This window comes from Leucopleurus acutus (assembly GCF_964270905.1).
Source record: "Leucopleurus acutus genome assembly, chromosome: X".
NCBI classification, from domain to species: Eukaryota; Metazoa; Chordata; class Mammalia; order Artiodactyla; family Delphinidae; genus Leucopleurus; species Leucopleurus acutus.
The window spans coordinates 120661998-120675383 of record NC_139148.1 but is presented as its reverse complement, the minus strand read 5'-3'; the positions used below and the strand labels follow the sequence as shown (position 1 = coordinate 120675383).

Sequence of the window (13386 nt, the reverse complement as noted above, 5' to 3'; positions counted from 1 at the left end):
TGTTAAGATTACTCCTACTTTCCTGAATAAGCCAAGCAAGTCCAGGTATATATTTTAATATTATGGAACAATACACTAAAGTAGTTAAGGGAATCCAAAAATGAACCAGCTTTTACATTTTTTTCTCTATTGTCTGCTGAGTTCTTTCAAATTTCCAAGAAAATTCCTATTCCAATGTCATGTTATCTTGTTCCAGATCACAAAATAAGATGGAAGATTCCCCAACTTGCTTTGCAAAATATCAAAACTCGGGCTTCCCTGGTGGCGCAGTGGTTGAGAGTCCGCCTGCCGATGCAGGGGACACGGGTTCGTGCCCCCTGCATCGGCAGGCGGACTCTCAACCACTGCGCCACCAGGGAAGCCCCAAAACTCTTTCTTAAATCTGATGTTTAGCAATAAATGTGACCAATATCATTTATAAACAGATTCTAAGGCTAATGAACCTATTAAAGGAAAAGCATTTGAAAAAAATACCAAAAGGAAAAAAAAGATAAACTTTCAAGTCACCCATACAGAACAGGAACACAAAGTTGTTGCACAGTGTGTTCTTCCCAGCCTGACCCCGACCCTCCTCTACATAGAACCCTGCCTGCCCTCTCAAGCACGGAGTGAAGATTTGCACTCCTTCTTCATTTGGGTCAGAAACTGCTGAGGAATGCTGCACAATGAACATGGCAATAGTACTATCCAAGGGGCCAACTGGGGCCCCGACTCTCTTCGTCATCTCTTAAAGCCTCCTCATACCAGTGTGAGAAGGAAATGCGGTCAGTTCCTTTGACCTTGACCAAAAATTCCAGAACTTTCACCTTGCTGATTTCAGCATAGGCCCTTGGACCCCACAGGAATTCGTACCGTGGAGGATCACTATTAGACACCTTCCGGTACTCCAGATAATTCTCCTGCACCCAGTCTCTGGTGATGAGCTTCCTGGGCTCCCCATAAATGAAGTGCTCCCTCCCAGCATACACGTTTATCGTATTCAAGAAATCCCAGATGTTTTCCTCAGGGGCGCAGTTGCCCTCTATGAAAATCACACCCAGGATGATTGCCAGGAGGCCATTTTTAGGCATGCTCTGGTCATCACTATGCATCTCATCATGGGTGAGGTCTAATGAGTTGACAAGGACATAGGAGTGGATTTTGGGGTCCACTTCCTTCACATCAATGCCAGAGATCACCTCTAGGCACTTAGAAGCTTTCTTGAAGATCACAGGGAATTGGTTTTTGTCCTTTTTGATAACAACCTTCAGCATTTCTGCCTTTGTGAAGGGCTCCTTCAGTCGATATTTGAGGACCATGAAATGCAACAAATCAGCCACCTTTTCATCCAGCAGGCCTCTGAACAAGGATTTGGTGCGTGCTGAGGCCTGGAGAGAGTGTGTGCCCTCTTCTCCTTGGATGCTGGAGCTTCCATCTGATGTGCTCCATGGCATGGCGGAGAAGGAGCTCTGAGGACTCTGGGGATGACCCAATGGCACAGTGGCAGGCTGCTCCTCCTCCTGCTGCTCCTCCTCCTCCTCCACCTCCTCCTGCTCCTCTGGGGTGCCCAGTGGCAGAGGAGAGAAAGGGGGGGAAGTTGAGGAGTAGGAGAAAGTTAAAGGGCAAGAGGAAACAGAGGCAGTCTCCTCCTCCTCCTCCTCCTGCTCCTTCTTCTCCTCCTCCTCCATCTCCTCTGGGGTGCCCAGTAGCAGAGGAGAGGAAGGGGGGGAAGTTGAGGGGTAGGAGAAAATGAAAGAGCAAGAGGAAACAGAGGCAGTCTCCTCCTCCTCCTCCTCAGCTGTGGGAACCTGCACTGTCAGCAGGTCTTGTATGTCACTTAGGGTCTGAAAGTCTGGCTCAAATGTGAGGCGCAGATGCTTTGGAGAGTGAAGCATGATGACTCTTGTTGGAGGCAGCAGGTAGAAGTGTAAGCAGGATGGTGGGAGATGGGATCCCAAGGACCTGGGGGAGAGAGACAGCGGGTCAGCAGCCTCAGCAGAGAAATGCACCCTTGGCAGCTCTGACAAAGGCTGGCTTACAGATCCCCTCTTTAGGGGGTGCTCTAGGGCCTCACAGGGCTCCTGTCTCCCTGGACAGTTTGTCCCCTAGGAACCTGTAGGAAGATGCGAGAAAGCTCCTCAGGGTGCAGCCAACCAGTACAACCCGGGGCTTCCAGGGCTGACTGTGGGCAGGTGGGTCAGGCACTGGGGGGTCCTTGGCAGACATTCAGGGTGCACACCTCACCTTGTCTCCCAGTACTGTCTGGGCTTCCTCTGCTCTGCTGACCTGAGGACCTGTGCCTCACACCCAGGCCCTCACCTCAGGGCTCCTGAAGCCCCTGACAGGCGAGGAGGGGCCGAGCTCTGTGAGGTCCCCGCTGTTCTGGAGCGATGATCCCCTCCACGCTAAGGTTCTTACCTTTCCTCTAAAGAGGCTTGTGCCCTCTCCTCCTGCACCTCTGCCAGCCTAAGGCAAGACGTCACATTCCTTAAACAGATGAGAAGGAAGTGAAGGGGCAACACTTTCGACCACACCTGCCCAGAGCCTCCCGGGGGGAACAGAAAGAGCTGAATGAAGTTTGTGGGGTCCCCCTCTCTCCTAGCTGAGTGTTACCCTCATTCCTCACATTGATGCCTGGTACGTTCCAGGACTCCTCCCTCTGCTGTCCTGAGTCTGGCCCCTTCAGAACAAGCCCTCACCTCCCTGAGACCACCAAGAGGGAAGTGAGGGTACACCATATCTGACCACTGTGCCCAGGGCCTCCCGGAGCTGACAACAGGGGAAGGGCCGAGCTGGGTGTGCCTTCAGTCCTCGGGGGAGGGTGTGCCCTCAGGCCTCACTCAGGGTCCCTACCTTAAACTCTGGCAGAGTCTAGGACTCTTCCCTCTGCCGACCTGATGTGGCTTCCCCTCAGACTGCCACTTCCTCAGAACGAGGACCGCACCTCCCTGAGAACCCATGGACCAAAATGGGGCACCACATCTTACCACCCCTGCTGTGTCCTCCCAGTGCCAAAAGCAAGAGCTGGTCCCCATGTGTCCTGTGGTGGGGCTATCCTCAGTCCTCCCTCATGTTACCCACCTTTACTCCTGACAGGGCCTAGGCTACCCCCTGCTGACTGGACCTCACCTTTCGGAGACACCTCTCTCACCCTTGGAGAAAGTGAGGGCACACCTATGCAGCCAACCCTGCCTGAGTCTCTTCAGGCCGGAGGACAGGAGACAGCCAGACTCTATGGGGTCTCTTCTTTCTGGGGTTGGAAGTACCTTTGGTCCTCACCAAGGGTCCTTACCTTGACTCTGGTAGAGCTTGGGACTCTTCCTTCTTCTGACCTGACGTGACTCCTTCAGCTGACCTGTCTTCTCACTCACACCAAGGCCTTCACCTCCCTGAGACCCCTAAGGCAAAAGTGAAGAGACATCACATCCAGCCACCCCAGCCTGGGGTCTCCCATGGCTGACAGCAGGGGCTCGGTTCCCTCTGTTCTGGGATAAGGAGTTCCCTCTGTCTTCTCTCAATGTGTTCTTTACTCCTGGAGGGCCTGGACCACCTTATCTGGTGACCTGACATCACCCTTCTCAGGCCCAGGCTTTACCTCCCAGGGACACCTCCAGGCACCCCTTGCAGGGAGTGAGGGTACACCACATCTGGGTATTCCTGCCCGGATCCTGCCAGGGTGCACAGTGGGGACAGGGTGGAATTTCTGTGAGACCCCTTCTGTCTGTGTTAGGGGGTAACCTTAGACCTCCTTCAAGGCCTTTACGTTACCTTGACGCCTCAGATTCTGGGACTTCCCCCTTTGCTGGTGTCATCAGCTCAGACCAAAGCCTTCACCTCTCTGGGACACCCCAGACAAAGTAAAAAGACACCAAATCCAGCCACACCTGCCTGGGGTCTGTTCTAGCATAGGGAATGCACTCACTCCTCATTCATCCTGGCAAGGCCTGTCCTACCCTCTGCTGACCTGCAGTTTTCTGCTGCAACCCAGCCCTTAGCTCCCTGAGACACTCCACCCCCTTGACTCCTGGTAGAGCTTGCAGCAGAAGCGAGAGTTCCTCCCACCTGCTCACCGCTACTCTGATCCTCCCAGCGCCGAGATCCTGTGGCATCCTTCTTTTCAGGGAAAGGGGCCCTTCAGGCCTCCCAATGGTCCTTCCCTTGACTTCTGATAGAGCCTGGGACTCCTCCCTCTTCTGAACTGATGTGGCTCCCCCTCAGACCGACGCTGTGACCTCTCTGAGACCCTCCCCTCAGCAAAAGTCAGGAAACGCCACATCTGGCCAACCTTGCCTGTGGTCTCCTGGGGCTGACAAGAGGGGCAGGGCTGGGTTGGGGCCCCTCCTCTCTAAGATGGGTATTTTCAGGGCAGACAGAGGCCAAATCTACCTGGGAGGGAGGTCCTCTCAATCCTCCCTCACAGTCCTATCTATTACCCTGAGGTCCACCCCTCAGAAGAAGTCTCACCTCCCTGAGACTCCCAGAGTGGAAGTCAGTAAATGCCACCTTTGGCAACCCTGCTATGTGGCCTCCCAGGGCTGACAGCAGGGGCAGGTGGCTGTGAGACCCCTCTGTACAGGGTGGGAGGTGCAGCAAATCTTCCCCCAGGCTCCTTATCTTGACGCCTGGCAGCATGTGGTAGTCCTCCCGGGGCTGAACTCAGGCACGCCCACCAGCCCAAGGGCTTCACCATCCCGGGAGTCCCCCAGAAAATGAGTGGGCCGGGGCCCACAGGCAGTAACCGTCCTTGGCTCTCCCGTGTCGGCAGCAAGGGCAGAGAACCGCTGGGCCCCATCTGTTCTGGGGTACGGGGTGCCCTCAGTCCTTCATCTGAGCCCGGGGAAAGCCTGGGACTCCTCCCTCTGCCGAGCTGTCCCTGCCCCTTCAGGTCTAGGGCCTCACTGCCCTGAGAACGTCCAGATAAAAGTAACGAGGGCGCTTCCCTGGTGGCGCAGTGGTTGAGGGTCCGCCTGCCGATGCAGGGGACGCGGGTTCGTGCCCCGGTCCGAGAAGATCCCACGTGCCGCGGAGCGGCTGGGCCCGTGAGCCGTGGCCGCTGAGCCTGCGCGTCCGGAGCCTGTGCTCCGCAGCGGGAGAGGCCACAACAGTGAGAGGCCCGCGTACGGCAAAAACAAAAAAAAGTAACGGAAGGCCACACCCTGCCACGCCTGCGCAGGACCTCCTAGGGCTGACAGCAGGGGCTGAACGCCATCTCTTCGGTGGCGGGGCAGCTCCCGTCCCCCCTCAAGGTGTCGCCGTCGGCCCTCAGGCAATGGCGTCTCTCCCGGAGACCAACCCCACGGCGTCCTGGAACGAGGGGGCATCACTGAGCCCTCCCGGGGGGGCTCGTGGGGCTCCGCGTCCGCGGAAGGTGCCCTCGTCCATCCTCACGGCTTCCCACGCAGTCCCCACGGGGCCCGCCCCCTCCCTTCTTCTGACCCGAAGTCGCTGCCTCAGCCCACGGCCACCACGGCCCCGGGGCGCCAGGCAGAGACGTCAGGAGACGCAGAGGGGCCCCGCGGCCCACAGCCCCGCCCGAGTCGCCTCAGGGCACACAACCAGCCGGGCGGGGCCGGCAGGGGCGGGGCGGGCGCCCACGGGCCCCCCTTAACAGCCGGCAGAGCCGGGACCCCAGCTTTTCTGACCCGGAGGCTCAGGGAGAACACCTGCGAGGGCCCAGCCTGGGCTGCGCGGGGCGCCACGCAGGGCGGGCCGGGGGCTGCGGAGAGCGGCCCCCGGGCCTTCCTCCCCGTCCTCACCTCCGCGCCGGCCGGCGAGAGCCTCCGTCTCCGCCGACCCAAGCTCGCGCCACCGGCCCCAACCGACAACGCCTCGCGCCCTCGGCCGGAAATCCGGGCACCGCATATCCGGGACCCCTGCCCGGGGCCTCCCGAGGAGGACGGCAGGGGCAGAGCGGGGCAGAGAGGCCCCTCTAGGGCACCTGAGAGGGCCGAGCTCCTCCCTGTGGGTCCTCGCCTTGCCGCCCGGCGGGGCCTGGGCTCGTTCCTCTGCTGCCCAGTCCAGTCCCCGCTAGGAAGCCTCACCACGTGTCCAGGAAGCCTGCGTGCGTGTGCTCAGAGCAGCCAGCAAGCGCGCGGCGGAACCCCCGCGGTGCGCTGCTCGTCCCTCTGGGTCCTCCCCTTGCACCAGACAACGCCTGGGCGAGACCCCAGACTAGCCTCGTGTCCCTCAGACTCCTGACAGCGCCAGAAGCGCCACAGCTGACGGCCTGTGCCGGCGGCTTTCCAGGACCGCCGGCACAGGCGGGACGAAGCCTCTCTGGTGGAGGCCTCTCCCGCCTTCCTCAGGGACCTAACCCGGAAGCTTGGCAGAGCCTAGGAATCCTCTCTCTTCTGGTCTAAGTCTGCACGCCCCAGAGACAACCTCCTGTCCTGCAGACTCCTGAGGTGCTGGTCCCGACACGCCGCGTGCAGGGACCCTGCCTGGGGTGTCCCAGGGGTGGCAGCAGGGGCAGGGCGGGGCACTGACGGGATTCTCACTCTTTCTGCAGGGCGCTGACAGGATCCCTGCTCTGGGGTGGAAAAGCCACCGAGTCCTGGCTCAGAGTCCTCACCTGGACTCGGGCGCTGCCTGGGCTGCTTCCCTCGTGGGCTCCAGAACAAGCCGCTGCTCCCCGAGAACATCAAGGCAGAAGTGGGCAAACGTTGTGTCAGCGGCGACGTGCGACGGCTGCGGAGGGCTGACCGCGGAGGCAGGCAAGCTACCCTCCCAGTCTGAGACTTGTCCGAGCTAGTGTTTATATTTACGCCCGACAGGGCTTGTATGGCCCTCCCTTTCGCCGACCTGATGATGCGTCCCTCGGTCCAAGGTCCCCATTTCCCTGGACCGCCCCCTCCAAAGAGGACGTGGGGGAGGGGTGCTCTGCCCGACTGGGCGGCCCGGACGGCCCGTGCTGGTTGCGTGGGCGGCTTCCCGTGGGTCCCGCCCGCACTGTCTGGGAAGGGGCTCGCCCCAGTCTTGCCTCAAGATCCTCCTCTGGATGCCTGGCAGGGCCTGGGCCCCCTCCCCTCTCCTCACATGAAACAGGGCCCCTCAGAGCAAGGTCCTCACCTCTCTCTGATGTCCGAATGGGAAGTCAGCAGACCCCACATCCGGCCACCATGCTTTAGGGCCTCCCAGGGCTGAAAGCAAGTAAAGGGCTGTATTCTGTGGTACCTCCTCTGTCTGTGGCAGGCTTCTTCTTTTTTTTAATGAATTTATTTATTTATTGGCTGCGCTGGGTCTTCGCTGCTGTACGTGGGCTTTCTCTAGTTGTGGCGAGCGGGGGCTTCTCTTGTTGCGGAGCACAGGCTCTAGGCGCGCGGACTTCGGTAGTTGTGGCTCGTGGGCTCTAGAGCGCAGGCTCGGTAGTTGTGGCGCACGGGCTTAGTTGCTCTGCGGCCTGTGGGATCTTCCTGGACCAGGGCTTGAACCCGTGTCCCCTGCATTGGCAGGAGGATTCTTAACCACTGGGCCACCAGGGAAGCGCCATGCGGCAGGCTTCTATGTGATCCTCCCTCAGGGTCCTCACCTTGATGTCTGGTGGTGATCTGATGATGACAGTGTCTGCGTGTCCCTCCCTTCTGACCACATCCAGTGACCATGCCCTGGGGCTTCCCAGGGCTAACCACAGAAAGAGGGCAGGGCTGGGGCCAATTGCTTCAGGCCCTCAAATCGTCCTTCAAGTCCTCACCATGACAACTGGCAAGATCTGGACTCCTCCCTCTACTGACCTATGCCTGCCACCTTCAGACCAAGGCCTCCACCTTCCTGAGACCCCCAAGCTGGAAATGAACAGGGCTGCTCAGCCTGAGACCCCTGCCTGCAGTCTCCCAGGACTGACATCAGCAGTAAAGCAGGGTTCTGTGGGGTACCCTCTGTTCTGGAATGGGTGGACCCTCCAGTCCTCTTTGAGAGTCCTCATCTTGTATCCTGGGTTGTCAATTAAATACAATGTGGGAAATTATCCCTCTCTGCCATCTCTGACCATTTGCTCAAGTGCAACTCCTACAAAGAATGTTTTCAGGTTCCAGGCTAGTTGCTGTGTGGAAGAGTAGCAGCACCCATGACAGAGAAGAAGCCCAACTTCCCAGTGGGTCTCTTCACCAGCCAGACTTAGATTTTAGAAACTTTTTGTTCTAAAACAAATTATTTTCTACATGGAAGAGGCTGAAGAGTTGTGATTATGGGATGTCCTGCCTCTTTTGAGCTTATCTAACATTGCATTGTCCAGTGAGGTGATTTTCTTTTTTATAACCCTCATCCATAGTAAGAAATATATTGTACATTGTGTATCTCTGCCAGGTATATATGTAGAATGTGGGTGTTTGTGTGTGTGTGTGTATTTCATGAATACCTACCTTACTGTGGGTGATTCATTGTGATACTCACTATCCCATTTTGAGTCCACTTTTTTTATTCTGCTAAAATAATATATTTTTTAAAAAGACCAGCCCTTTACCCACTAGAGTGGTTTCAAGTGATTATTAGCAGACTCGAGCCATACTGGCTAAATCAACCCATCTTTCCTGCTCTCCTGACATTACTCCAGGGATACTGGCATCTGGGGTCTTAGGTTCAGCCTCAGATTACTACAATGAAGCAGGAGCAGAAGTTTTTAAACTTTGTTCCTCCCTATCCTGTCATCTTCCTTCTGTTACAATCTACAAACTCTCCCCAATCTGTCTTAGCCCCAGAACTCCCTCATCCCAAACACAAGTTCAGCACAGTCCTCAGTCTTCCCCAGGGGTTTCTCATGTTTTGTCACTTAGATTTTAGTATGTATATTTATGAGGGTGTTTTTATTCTACCTTCTGGGTTTTCCAGGCTTGATTTTGGGAGAAGACAGCTGCCCAAGTTTGATTGTCACCTTAGCAGTTACAAGTAAGGCACTAAAATCTGTAAAAGAGAATTGACATCTTTACAATAATGTGTATCCCATCAATAAGGATGATATACTGCCCTGTTTATCTGTGACTTATTTTACCTGGATCTATCAGTAAACTTTTATAGTTGCCTCTATAAAGATCTCATACATTTTTGTGATGATTCTTTTAAGGTAATTTTTGGATTTTTTTGCTGTCGTGAATGGGATATTTTCTATTACATGTTCTAATTAGTTATTGCTTTTATGTGACAAGGCTCTGGCTTTTGCTATAGTGAATTTTTACTGTCTTTCTGAGGTTTCTTATTCATTTGAATATTCCACACGCTTATTCCTTAGAATTTTCTACACAGGTGATATTATCACCAAATGGTATATCTTTCTTTTCAATATTCATACCTCTTATTTATTTTGATATCCATAGCTCTGACTTTGTGTTCCAGTATCTTTTTGGAATGGTAAAGATGATAGCATGTATCTATATCTTTTGCCTGACTTAATGGAAATGCTTCTAATATTTCACATTAAAGTATGTTTGCTATAGATTTGGGGGAATGGAAGTTCCCTTGTAATCTTAGTTTGCTAAAAGAATTCCTATGAATTTGTAATGAATTTTTTTTAACATCTTTATTGGGGTATAATTGCTTTACAATGGTGTGTTAGTTACTGCTTTATAACAAAGTGAATCAGTCATACATAAACATATGTTCCCATATGTCTTCCCTCTTGAGTCTCTCTCCCTCCCACCCTCCCTATCCCACCCCTCCAGGCTGTCACAAAGCACCGAGCCAATATCCCTGTGCCATGCGGCTGCTTCCCACTAGCTATCTACCTTCCTACGTTTGTTAGTGTGTATATGTCCATGACTCTCTCTCTCTCCCTGTCACAGCTCACCCTGCCCCCTCCCCATAACCTCAAGTCCGTTCTCTAGGAGGTCTGCGTCTTTATTCCTGCCTTACCCCTAGGTTCTTCATGACATTTTTTTTCTTAAATTCCATATATATGTGTTAGCATACGGTATTTGTCTTTTTCTTTCTGACTTACTTCACTCTGTATGACAGACTCTAGGTCTATCCACCTCATTACAAATAGCTCAATTTCGTTTCTTTTTATGGCTGAGTAATATTCCATTGTATATATGTGCCACATCTTCTTTATCCATTCATCCGATGATGGGCACTTAGGTTGTTTCCATCTCCGGGCTATTGTAAATAGAGCTGCAATGAACATTTTGGTACATGACTCTTTTTGAATTTTGGTTTTCTCAGGGTATATGCCCAGTAGTGGGATTGCTGGGTCGTATGGTAGTTCTATTTGTAGCTTTTTAAGGAACCTCCATACTGTTCTCCATAGTGGCTGAACCAATTCACATTCCCACCAGCAGTGCAAGAGTGTTCCCTTTTCTCCACACCCTCTCCAGCATTTATTGTTTCTAGATTTTTTGATGATGGCCATTCTGACTGGTGTGAGATGATATCTCATTGTAGTTTTGATTTGCATTTCTCTAATGATTAATGATGTTGAGCATTCTTTTTTTTTTTTTTTTAACATCTTTATTGGAGTATAATTGCTTTACAATGGTATGTTAGTTTCAGCTTCACAACAAAATGAATCAGTTATATATATACATATATTCCCATATCTCTTCCCGCTTGCGTCTCCCTCCCTCCCACCCTCCCTATCCCACCCCTCCAGGCGGTCACAAAGCACCGAGCTGATCTCCCTGTGCTATGCGGCTGCTTCCCACTAGCTATCTACCTTACGTTTGGTAGTGTATATATGTCCATGTCTCTTTATCGCTTTGTCACCGTTTACCCTTCCCCCTCCCCATAGCCTCAAGTCCATTCTCTAGTAAGTCTGTGTCTTTATTCCTGTTTCACCCCTAGGTTTTTCATGACATTTTTTTTTTTAATTCCATATATATGTGTTAGCATACGGTATTTGTCTCTCTCTTTCTGACTTACTTCACTCTGTATGACAGACTCTAGGTCCATCCACCTCATTACAAATAGCTCAATTTCGTCTCTTTTTATGGCTGAGTAATATTCCATTGTATATATGTGCCACATCTTCTTTATCCATTCATCCGATGATGGACACTTAGGTTGTTTCCATCTCTGGGCTATTGTAAATAGAGCTGCAATGAACATTTTGGTACATGACTCTTTTTGAATTATGGTTTTCTCAGGGTATATGCCCAGTAGTGGAATTGCTGGGTCATATGGTAGTTCTATTTGTAGCTTTTTAAGGAACCTCCATACTGTTCTCCACAGTGGCTGTATCAATTTACATTCCCACCAACAGTGTAAGAGGGTTCCCTTTTCTCCACACCCTCTCCAGCATTTATTGTTTCTAGATTTTTTGATGATGGCCATTCTGACTGGTGTGAGATGATATCTCATTGTAGTTTTGATTTGCATTTCTCTCATGATTAGTGATGTTGAGCATTCTTTCATGTGTTTGTTGGCACTCTGTATATCTTCTTTGGAGAAATGTCTATTTAGGTCTTCTGCCCATTTTTGGATTGGGTTGTTTGTTTTTTTGTTATTGAGCTGCATGAGCTGCTTGTAAATTTTGGAGATTAATCCTTTGTCAGTTGCTCCATTTGCAAATATTTTCTCCCATTCTGAGGGTTGTCTTTTGGTCTTGTTTATGGTTTCCTTTGCTGTGCAAAAGCTTTGAAGTTTCATTAGGTCCCATTTGTTTATTTTTGTTTTTATTTCCATTACTCTAGGAGGTGGGTCAGAAAGGATCTTGCTGTGATTTATGTCATAGAGTGTTCTGCCTATGTTTTCCTCTAAGAGTTTGATAGTTTCTGGCCTTACATTTAGGTCTTTAATCCATTTTGAGCTTATTTTTGTGTATGGTGTTAGGGAGTGATCTAATCTCATACTTTTACATGTAGCTGTCCAGTTTTCCCAGCACCACTTATTGAAGAGGCTGTCCTTTCTCCACTGTACATTCCTGCCACCTTTATCAAAGATAAGGTGTCCATATGTGCGTGGGTTTATCTCTGGGCTTTCTATCCTGTTCCATTGATCTATCTTTCTGTTTTTGTGCCAGTACCATACCGTCTTGATAACTGTAGCTTTGTAGTATAGTCTGAAGTCAGGGAGCCTGATTCCTCCAGTTCCTTTTTTCGTTCTCAAAATTGCTTTGGCTATTCGGGGTCTTTTGTGTTTCCATACAAATTGCAAAATTTTTTGTTCTAGTTCTGTGAAAAATGCCAGTGGTAGTTTGATAGGGATTGCATTGAATCTGTAGATTGCTTTGGATAGTAGAATCATTTTCACAACGTTGATTCTTCCAATCCAAGAACATGGTATATCTCTCCATCTATTTGTATCATCTTTAATTTCTTTCATCAGTGTCTTATAATTTTCTGCATACAGGTCTTTTGTCTCCTTAGGTAGGTTTATTCCTGTAATGAATTTTTTAAGATTTCTTTTTTGGTACCCATTGATGTAATTGAACACTTTTCTCTTGATGTGAGCTGAATTGTGTACCCCAAAATTCATACGTTGAAGTCCTAAACCCCAGCAACTCAGAATGTGACTGAATTTGGAGACAGGGCCTTTAAAGAGGTAATTAGGTAAAATGAGGTCAAAAGGATGGGGCCTAATCCAATATGACTGGCATCCTTAGAAGAAGAGGCGACTGGGAAACAGGAACACACAAAGGAAAGATCATATGAAGACAGAAGACTGCCATTTGCAAGCCAAAGAAAGTGACCTCAGGAGAAACCAACCGTGCCAACATATGGATCGTGGACTTCTAGCCTCCAGAATTATAAGGAAATAAATTTCTGTTGTTTAAGCCACCTAGTCTGTGGTATTTTGTCATGGCAGCCCTAGCAAGCTAACACACTCTTTTAATTTGTTAATATAGGGAATTACAATTGAAAGTATTTCCTAATATTAAATCGTGTTTTCATTCCTCAGACACAGTCTCTTTGTTCATTTAATTCACTGCTGTGTTGAATATGCTATTAATCTATTTAAGATATTTACTGCTACGTGAGTGAGCTTGGCTCAAATGTTATTTTCATGGGGAGTCCTCATCTGGTTTTTGTACTAAGGAATAACTGCCCATCATTTTATATGGTTTAGAAGAGATTACATGACATGGTGATTTGGTTCTCCCTGACCATTTGATAGAACTGGCCTTCAAACTGCTTGTCCTGGAGCATTTAAGGATGGCTTAAGCTTTGAAAACAGTTTCAGTTTGTATGGTTCAATTGGAATTCTCTATTTCTTTATGAATTAGTTTAACCCTTTTTTCTAAAAAGTGTTCTATTTCACTTAGGATTTCATATTTAATGACATGATATTTATAATAAAAACTTTTTATTACAGAAATTCTAAAACATACACAACAGTAGAGAGAATAGTGTAATGAACCCAATATACCTGATACTCAGCATCAACAATCATCAATGCATGGCCAACATGTTTCTAATTATACTTCCATCCACCACCATCCCCACCAATCTTTGCTGCTTGAATAATGCAACAAATCCAAGACGT

The 13386-nt window shown here is 50.3% G+C and overlaps 1 protein-coding gene across 1 annotated transcript; it reads right to left on the bottom strand.

Annotated features, from left to right (window-relative positions):
* Positions 1–683: 683 nt before the first annotated feature.
* On the bottom strand, positions 684–4088 carry LOC309978646 (melanoma-associated antigen 8-like; the record flags this gene model as incomplete). The annotated part of the gene is made up of 3 exons (XM_082865151.1): positions 684–1537; positions 3272–3377; positions 3933–4088. The coding sequence occupies 3 exons, from the start codon at positions 4086–4088 to the stop codon at positions 684–686; spliced, it is 1116 nt and encodes a 371-aa protein (XP_082721277.1).
* Positions 4089–13386: the final 9298 nt, after the last annotated feature.